We start from the raw sequence: 9,923 nt of genomic DNA, 5'->3' as shown, positions 1-9,923 counted from the left end.
TATATATATATATATATATATATATGTGTGTGTGTGTGTGCGTGTGTGTGTGTGTGTGTGTGTGTGTGTGTGTGTGTGTGTCTTATGAAAGAGACGAGATGCCGTTATGAAAACTAACATTCTTAAATGGAGATGATTACGCCAGCTGGAACTTCCAGATGCACGCCGGACATGCCGGATCCCCGGTACATCATTCTTGGCCGGGAAAACATAACTTCCACGCTCAATCAGCCATGACAAGTCATCAAATCTATGTCAATGTTCCCTTACCCTCTCTCACCGACTCCGAATAATTGTCTTTTGCACATGCCGCCATTACATTTGATATATCTCCTCCCTCCTCGTTTGCCTTTTCTTTCAATCTCCATTTTCAAATCGTTAAAAACGGAAGGCAGTTGTGCATGAATCGGGGATTTGCTCTCTTATCTTGTTTTAGTATTCATTTTTCTTCTTCTGTATTGTTTTCAGCAGTAATGATAACGGAAAAAAGATACCCACTTCCACTGCACACTCCATCTGACCAAAACGAACGAGAAACAAGTACTGTTAACGATATATATATATATATATATATATATATATATATATATATATATATATATATATGTATATATATATATATATTCATATATACACATATATGTTTTTATATATTTGCTTCATATCTTATTAGTCATCAAATGCTCCAACGGTACATAGATTAATTAAGCATAAATGCGTTATATTGGTGGTGCTGTTTGTTTTGTTTTCTTTCGAGTGATCCAGGTTCTACAAGCTTTGCTTTTCAGTGGAACTCTTTTTCCCATTGCCATATTCATTGTTACAATTGCAAAGTGCGCATTGTTCTTTTTTTCCCGCTTCATCATCCTTCGTACATATATTTTGTATTAAACTTAAAGGGACTGTACAGTACTGGTTTAGGTGGGGATTCATGTTTTGAACATTCCTAAGTGAGATAATGAGAAACCTCTTGTGAAATGTGAAAGTGCATGGAATTTTAAGAAGGATTCAACGTTTATTTCATGAAAATTGGTTTTCAAATGACTGAGATATCCAAAAAAGTGATAATAATAAAAGGCGACAGGCCACGATTTTATTAGCATCTCTTTGTTTCACCTTGTTTTTGGATATCTCAGCCATTTCAAAACTGATTTTCATCAAATAAACTTTTGATACCCTTTAGAATTGCATGCTCTTTGACATCTCATAGTGGTTTCTGAATATCTTGCAAAACGTTAAAAGCTAAATCTTCACCTAAACCAGAACTGTACACACCCTTTAATTTTAACTTGTTTAGCGTTTTAATTGATGAATGAGATCACCATGTGTTGTGTATTTCACTTCATTGATGGGAGTAAATGAATAACTGAATTGAAAAAAAAGAAAGAAATGAATTGAATTGCGCATGCAGTAACGTATCAAAATAAGACAAACAACGGAATCCATCTCGCATGTTGTAACAAGAAAGTGATATTAGGCAAAATGCCAAGACGCAAATTTGCACACAACTCTTTACTAAAAGACTCGCCTTCGATAGAGATATAAATTCAAGAAGGAATATCCTTTGCATCAATGACTCTTTTAATAAAATGATTTGAAAAAGATCACCTGTGTCAAGGGCATGGAGGCTATAGTTGCTGCTTATAGGAAAGAAAAAAAGAAATATACAAATTATGGCAGGATTAAAACTCTATGACATCGTTAGACTTCAAAATTCCCAGAAGTCGTTTGTCCGAATATTGAAGCACTTCGGTTTGAATTTACCCTTATTACTAGCAAAGCCAACATAAAAGAAGGGTGGAGTTTTCCTGTAAGTTATGTCACTCTTTCTCCCGCGCTTCGACATCACACAATTGTCAAAAACAAGTTAAGCCATCACCATCATACTGTCTTTGATTACTTGATACCTTCCGTGAACATCTTTTAACGTCTCTTTCACTCTGTTCTTGAGAAGTTGACGCTGAAAAGAGAATGTATAACCACTTCCGTTAGTGTTGGCTCATGTCATTTCAATTTATTTGTGAGCATCAAGCACATTCACAATCCATAATGCGTGCAGTCGCCTGACTTGCGGATCAAGTTGTTTCATAGAATCCATTGTAATAATCGTCATTATATACCACTCTGATACAAAAGTCACGAAAGAGAGCATCTTTTTTTTTCCTCCCCTTTTCAAAATACGTGTCAAATATTGGCACTTTTCAACGATCAAATATATACAGATCAAAGTCTCTATAGCTGGATGAAAACTTTGGCAAAATATAGAAGTCAATCATAATGTATACCGGCTTGGGAAAAAAACAAACAATGAAAAATAAAGAATATTCGATTGCACGAAACATGATTTTTATTGCCTTCCTCAGCAACACCATAAAAAATATAATCAATGGCATTTGTTAGCGGAGACCACGACATATCCAAGCAAAACTTCACATTTTCCGGCTCCCGAATGTAACAGGACGGTTCATGTGCAAACTGAAGCATTTTGTATTGTACATTTGTGTTATTTGTTTGAATACATTAACGAAGGTACTGCCTTGGGATCTCACAATAACTATTAAAGGAGAATGCGGCCAATAAAGTGATCTACACTGCAAGAAATGTAGTACGAAAAAATTCAGACAGGCAAATCTCTGTGTGACATTGGTATACCAGCACCGGAAAATCATAACCATCATCTGTATTTCCGAAAAATAAAGTAAATCATGGAGCATCAAAAAAAATATAAAGTGCGCGTCTGAAACATCAGTTGGGAAATTTTCATATTTGCGCTCGATGTGAACAAGTTATTAGTTTCAATCAATCATTATTGATGTTCCCGAGACATAGCTACTTGTCAGAAAGCCCTGCCATTCTCTCGTGTCATCGAAACTGTCGCAAACTGCTCGATTTCACTCAAAATGCCACTGATCTGTAGCTATCATCTAATGTATAATGTTTAAGATACTCCCTTTTCGGTCGCTTCTCCAGTACACACGAATCACCTACAAGGTATTTATTCGTAAACTGCTTTGAGCTTGTCAGGGTAAAAAGCGCTATGCATTTTCATCTCCCACAGAATTCCATAAAGTACTGTATTCAAAACAAAACAAGTAGTGACATTTACACTTTTTTAGTGCCAATGATGTAGCAGAAAACGTACTGATTCTCAAAGGTTCCTTGTAAAATACTCACTTTGAGTGGAAATGCGACTTGTCACTGGTTGGTAAACATTTGAAAATATGAAATACATGCAATCTACTCACAGCCATCCTTATTGCGACGTGGCCAGTTATGAGTTTGGTACCACGTACATACAATACAATCATATCATAAAAATATATTATGATGGACACTGGCTGAAGTATTTCTCCGATCGAATTCATACTGTGCAGCGAAAATTTCTTCCAGTACTGGAACTTGCAACTGTACAAGGTATGGTTTGCGTTAATACTGGGTGATTCTTTTAAAATGCACTTCATATATACGGTATACAAACAGCACTATATTTGTTCATAGCACCTAACCGACGACCAACGTCCCCGGACAAACATGATTTGGGCAATGCCATAGTGGCGGGCTAAATGACAACAGAAAAAGTGACAAAATCTCACTGAAATCGGTTAAATATGACAAAAACAAAATAATTTGATGGCTTCATTTTCTTCGATATGAATAATTGGTAATATAACAACACCTCATTTAACTAACCATATACATGTAGACATAATATTCATTGCAAATCTACAATTTGAAGCCAAAAATGCAATTTCTTTTGGGTGGATTCATTTTAAAATGAACTACGTAAAGGTTTGTGTGTCAACTTGTAAGGGATATATATGAACATTGCGTTATCTAATTTGAATTTGGACCGTCACCGATATTTGTAACTTTTAACAAGATGTACTTTTGTTAAAAAAAAAGAAAAAAGAAAAAAGGAAACTGGACACTTACTAGAAATATATGATATAAATGAAAAATGAGCAAAAGTAAAAAAAAAAAATGGGTTCGGTTCCCATTTTCTTTGCTCATTTTTTATGATGTACTTTTATAAAATTCTGCAATACTCTTAGTTTTGTCGAAAAAAAAAAACCCTATCTTATTCCGTAAACGTCTTTCAAGGATGTCCTGACAAGTCTGGCGGAGTTGTGTTTTAATACATACTTGGGAGCATGCTTACATGTGCCTCTGAAATTATTATGTAAAAAGAAATCTCATATCAAAATAGCTAGCTACATACCGGTAATATACCTATAAATCTTCCAACGGACAGTCACGGAGTTACTTGAAAACGTGGAGACAAAATACTGAGCGGAAAATCAAGTGGTTTTGAGTTCTCTGTGTACAAACACATGTGAGCTGGTGGATTAAAACTTGTAGCGCCGATATTCGTTTTTACTTCAACAAGGCAATGCCCTTTAGGGAAAAGTGGAACGGCCGTCGGAAAATGGTTATCAATTAACTGCGTTGTGATACATACATATTTTATTAGAACTATTTGCTACTCAAATTGAGCGTGGGACTCGACGACTAGTGGGGCAGAACTGATAAATGACGGAAGCAAGCCAGTTCGTTCAGATTTCCTTGTACGACTTTCTCGTCCATATCACAACGATTATGTACTAGATTAGCATTTCTCGATAGATGTAATGAAGACAGTTGTCATTTTTCCAGGTTTTGAATAAGGGGTCACTTTCCTATTAAAACTGCTTCATACAGTGTAGTATTATTGAACCATCATTTGGTTCTGGAGCAGGAGTGAAAAAATTGTAGAAATTATCGGGCAAGGATTTCATTATTTCTGCTCACAATCAGGAGCGCAAAGCTTACTTGATGCACTTTAATATTTGTATAGTAAATATAACGTTATTATTACGTCATGGCGAGTTGTATTGACAATTAACTTAATGTCAACGTTACGCACAGGTGGAATATTTCCAATGGAAAAAAAAATGGTGTCATGGTAACTGTTTTGTTGCAGCATACAAGAATTACTTGTGTTAGCGCCATCGACACTCTGAGTTGGCCTTCATTTGGCCTTCATTGAACAATGTTCAGACTGTGCTAAAACGAGGACAACATTGATCATAACATGTGGCTGACTCAAGCAAAAGAGGTTTTTTTAACACATCCATAGATGGGTGAACAAGAGTGCAAAAATGCATCACGTAACGAATAGTGACTATCTGTGGAGAACGTAACAGTTGCTGTTCAAGCAAACAAATTTTACAATTCTGAATACGAGTAAAGAGAGAGAGAGAGAGAGAGAGAGAGAGAAGGGGGAACCCCACGATTTGGCACATCGAATTCAGTTGTTGGCGACATGGTCACATGTCATCACGAGTAAGCATTCTGATTTATCACGTCATAGAAAAACACTTGTATCTTAATTTTCCTGCTTGGAACTTTGTGCACATAATACAGGACAGGTGTTGAACACAGAGAAATGTCAAATCACCCAGTACATGCTTGCTGGAATGGATACTACGCACACATTGCTCCACATCTGCACTGTTCAAAGATAGTGTGGATGTGGCAAACAAGTCCGAGATTCATTCTTTGTGCGTTTTCAAAGTCTCTTTGGTAAACAAGACCGAAGACATTATTGTAATGTCTAATCAGATGTCACGTCCACGATTTCATCTTCGCTGTCGCTTTCAGACTCGTCGTGCGTCTCCTGTGACGATGCTTCTTTCCTGGCGGCGTGGGTCTTGGCGTGCTTGCTGAGGTGGTCGCTGCGCATGAATCGTTTTCCACACTCCGGACACACGAACCGCTTCTCACCCGTGTGCGTGCGCAGGTGTCGCTGGAGTTCGTCCGATCTCGTAAACGACTTCCCGCAGAACAGCCAGTTGCAGACGAACGGCCTCTCGCCCGTGTGCCATCGCAGATGCGCTTTCAGGTGCGACGTCTTGCCGTAAACTTTTCCGCAGCCCGGAATGTGGCAGATGTGTTGTCGCTTTTTGGCGGGCTCGCCGGAGTTCGTATTACTCAGACAATTGGGACATCGACATCGTCTGCATCGCCGGGCAGCCAGCTTGGTTATTGAGCTCACGGGTCGGTTGTCGAGGTGATGGGGGTAGATGCCAAACGGCTGGGCTGACTGAGGTGGAAATGATGTGTGCGAGAATGGCGTTGAATGGGGAGGGCGCGTTAAGCTCCACCACTGAGATTCGTCACCGGGTGGGGTGAGGCGGACAGGGCTGGGCACGCTTAGGCTGGGGCTGGGAATGTTGATGCTCGGCGGCGAAACGGGCGGCAGTCCATGGCCGAGATGGTGGTGATGGTGATGGTGATGAAACGTGGGCGTTATTGGCGGGCTGGGCGTGTTACAAGGCGATAACTGGTGAGAGAGAGAGTGGTGGATGGACGAAAAAGCGATGGGGTGGTGACAAGAGTGATGCTGGTGGGACTGATAATGTGAAGCCAGATTCACATGCGTCACCGCCGAGTGATTATGCGCCGCTGTCGCGAACCAGCTATGATGTCTCAAGCACGGCTGGTGTGACGACGGAGGCAGCACGGACTGGTGCATGATGCCCGACAAGCTAACGCACTCACAACGAGTCGGCACGCTGCCCTCTGCCGGAGGCGTCGGCGGCAGCTCGTAACGACGACCCGGCTGCGAAGACGGAAACACGGCGGCCGTGGCGGCGATCGGAGTGCCCACTTTCGCTGAGTGGGTTTCGCGGGGCACGTGTTGCGTGCTGGGCGAGTGTTCTCTCGCTGGCTCCTGCGCCGATGCGCAGCCGCCGATCTTTCTGCACGTTGCGGCCAGCATTGCGAGTGGGCTTGACTGCTCCAGCTTTGATGTGTGCGAGTCCGATGTCTAAAACAGAATGGGAAGAAAAACAAGACCAAAAGCTGAAAAACCACAAATGAAGAAAATCAGACTCAAACCACTCATCAGACAGTAATACGAAAGTATGAATTAGGATAAAAACATCATACGGGGCTCAATCCATCACGATGTATATAACAAAAGCCAATTACCAATCTACCCTTCTACGTCTCTTTGGGGATAAAAGACAATAATTATCCTGCAATCAGTACCTTTATATCATAACTCTTGTCAATATCAAATGTGACAGAATTTTAGTAACAGCCAAAGTGCGTCAGATTTATGACGTGGGACAATTTACAGAGAACACGAAGATTGAGAGGTGATGTTACTGGCAGTGGATTGCCGCTAATCCATCCACGATGAAAAGGAAAGGAAAGTCACTTTTGAGAGGCGGTGTCAACGTGGTACACATTGACCAGGCCATGAGCTGAAACATCGTCACCGACAGAGCAGCAGCCCAAACAAACTTCTTTGCTGTAATGATGCCGATTTTGGAGCAAATTCAGAGCAAATTTTCAGCGTCACCACGATTCATAATCCCGAAAATATCGCTGGTTATCCTACCAAACGAAGGCTTCACGAGTTACCGGAAAAAGCCATATGTGTAATCCCCGGAACGTGGCATGAAAAGAAACCCAAGGCCATGCTTGTTTACACTGATGCGACACTGCACGTGTTGGCTTTATCAATACGGGCAGAAGACAATGTAGCTTTTATTGTAGAGCGAGCAGCATGCGTTTACCTTTCATGAATGCGATTACACACGCGCATGTGGCATTTATGATGACCTCATGTTTATGCACATGACTGCTATAGTATTCTAAGCGTCGCATATATGGTGCTTTTATTTCAGAATGCTTAATTAACAAGAATTTTGCCTCGTGAATCATATGTGACTCTGACTCATATGAGCAACATAATATCCCTGCTAAAACGTAAAGCCAGTGGATCACAAAAACAAAGAGCAAATTTCATATTTCACTGATTTACATATATTCCAATGACACCTGTATAGAGATCACTATATTCTATCTTCCTTCCCAACACTGACCACGGATCTGGAGTTGTTCTCTGTGGTTCCTCTTCAACCTACAACGGATGGTGGATGTTCAGACCCCTCCCCTCTCCCCCATGAAATCGTGACTCTAAATTTTAATTCGACAATATGAAATTCATCTACACCACAAACAAGTCACCTGTCTCTCTTTTCTTTTAAATGCTATCAGTTCTCAAACAGGGTGATTCTGTCATAGGAGATGCGTGAGTGAACCACTTGATAGAACATAAAAATATGCACATACAACTGGATATTCTGATATGTCGCACCAGTAATATGAACAACTGATACTGTCTCACTTTAATCTACATTAAAGCTCTTAACTTTAGCCATCAACTTGTCGCTGAAGTCCACGTATTTTTCTTCCTTACATTTTTTTAAAACAGAAAGTAGTTGTGGCATTATACTTTTGATGGAATGCTACTATCTCATGTATAACTCGACTTATACCGGTGCTACCATAAGGCAGATATACAGTAAAATTAAAATGCAGTTACTTTTTTTTTTTTTTTTTTAGCAGTATACAATTAATACACCACCAGCTATACATTTATACGTGAACGATGACAGCATTTGACTAGACAACGTTTAGAGATAAGAGATTCTTAACGCAAGAAAGGAAACAAAACAAATACATTCATTTCTGTACTCATATACAGGTAAGTTTACCGTAGATTTCAAGATGGATCTTATTTTTATCAGAAGCGACTCCCCCCCACCCCCACAAGAAAAAAGTTTCCAAATATTACTACCCATGTGTACAGTCTCTCAATTGCATTATTTGAGTAGTGTCACTCATTGCACTGCAGTCAGCGAACAACTTTTATAACGTGGTAATGACAGGGTGACGTAGAAATGTAGCGAATACATGTGTACCACATTATATACTCGTATTCTAATAATTGAATTCATTCAATAAGACAACATAAAGAGAAGTATTTCAAAGACGATGACAACGTAACTGTGTGTGTTTAAAATGCTAGCAAATTGAACATGCTAAATTTTTTTCAGACACGGTGCAATTAATTCTTTATACTGCTTGTCAACCGAACCCTGAGGAAACTTCAGAAGCTTTGTACTGTACCAACATTGCCTTTACTTCAGCCACGGATGCACCCTCCTTGCTTCAACCATGAAGTTCGCGAATGACCATGATGACAGTTGTCGTTTCCGCATATCTCATGATCTCGAATTCTATCAGTCACAATGGCAGGTGATATGCTATGCGTCTTTCTCAATAATGCAAACTGACCGAAACATACCATGTCTATGTGATAGAAATGCGGTGTCCAAATACTATAAACAAAAATTTGCGAAGAACGATACATACCTGCAAGAATTTAGACATAACTTCCACCTGCGGCATTGTAGGTGAGCGCGTCTTCCGAGTAAAATTCCACTAGTAACAACTTCAACTTGACTTCGATATATTCCGCACGCTTGCCGGGGAAACGTGTAAAAATTTCGAGCTCACGAACGAGTTACGATCCTCACCGCTCGCTCCCTGTTGGCGAACTTTTTTCTTGAGCAGACAGAGGGGAGCGTGACAATGTACGACCCGGAATTGTCATGCGAACAATGCAGTTGTCGAGATCGCTTCGTAACGCACGGGGGGTAGGGTTTCTGGCCCATAATATTCCAGCCCGTGTTATTTGTATGATGTTTGTGAGCGACTCTTCTGTACAGGATAGCCGCATTACATCTGGCTTTCATCTCGCCGACACCCAATGATCGGCCCGTCGAGCGCCTTTGAGAAACGCCGCCGACCAATCAGACTACAGTGCGGTGGATTTGAAAGGGGGCCCTATCCATTAGTTGGCCACAAAAGACCCGCGGAGAGATTGTTGACTCGAAAAATAGCGTTCATTATAAGAGGGGCCGGGTAAGGCGGTACAATGGGGCGGGCAACTTAATGAAGTAATAGCCGACTGCCACTTTTGTATAAACAAATAATTGGATTTCAGAGATCAAAGGGGCCGCCGGACGGCCGAGCAGACTAGCTGATTGGCTGAAAAGGGTGTGTGTGTATGAGCGCAGTGTGTG

The 9,923-nt window shown here is 40.5% G+C and overlaps 1 protein-coding gene across 1 annotated transcript; it reads right to left on the bottom strand.

The window, feature by feature from the left end:
• Positions 1-5,593: 5,593 nt before the first annotated feature.
• On the bottom strand, positions 5,594-9,335 carry LOC140245423 (uncharacterized). Its single transcript, XM_072325000.1, has 2 exons — positions 9,211-9,335; positions 5,594-6,808 (listed from the first exon to the last, which is right to left on the bottom strand). The coding sequence occupies exons 1-2, from the start codon at positions 9,244-9,246 to the stop codon at positions 5,594-5,596; spliced, it is 1,251 nt and encodes a 416-aa protein (XP_072181101.1). The 5' UTR covers positions 9,247-9,335.
• Between the last annotated feature and the right edge of the window lie 588 nt (positions 9,336-9,923).

The sequence above is a fragment of the Diadema setosum genome, chromosome 22 (assembly GCF_964275005.1).
Source record: "Diadema setosum chromosome 22, eeDiaSeto1, whole genome shotgun sequence".
Lineage (NCBI taxonomy): Eukaryota > Metazoa > Echinodermata > Echinoidea > Diadematoida > Diadematidae > Diadema > Diadema setosum.
This window is presented reverse-complemented; position numbering and strand designations above follow the sequence as displayed.

Coding starts and splice junctions, on each gene's coding strand:
- LOC140245423 (XM_072325000.1), bottom strand. CDS start 9,246: ATGCCGCAGGTGGAAGTTATGTCTAAATTCTTGCAG. Junction 6,809..9,210: donor TTATGTCTAAATTCTTGCAG/GTATGTATCGTT, acceptor ATTCTGTTTTAG/ACATCGGACTCGCACACATC.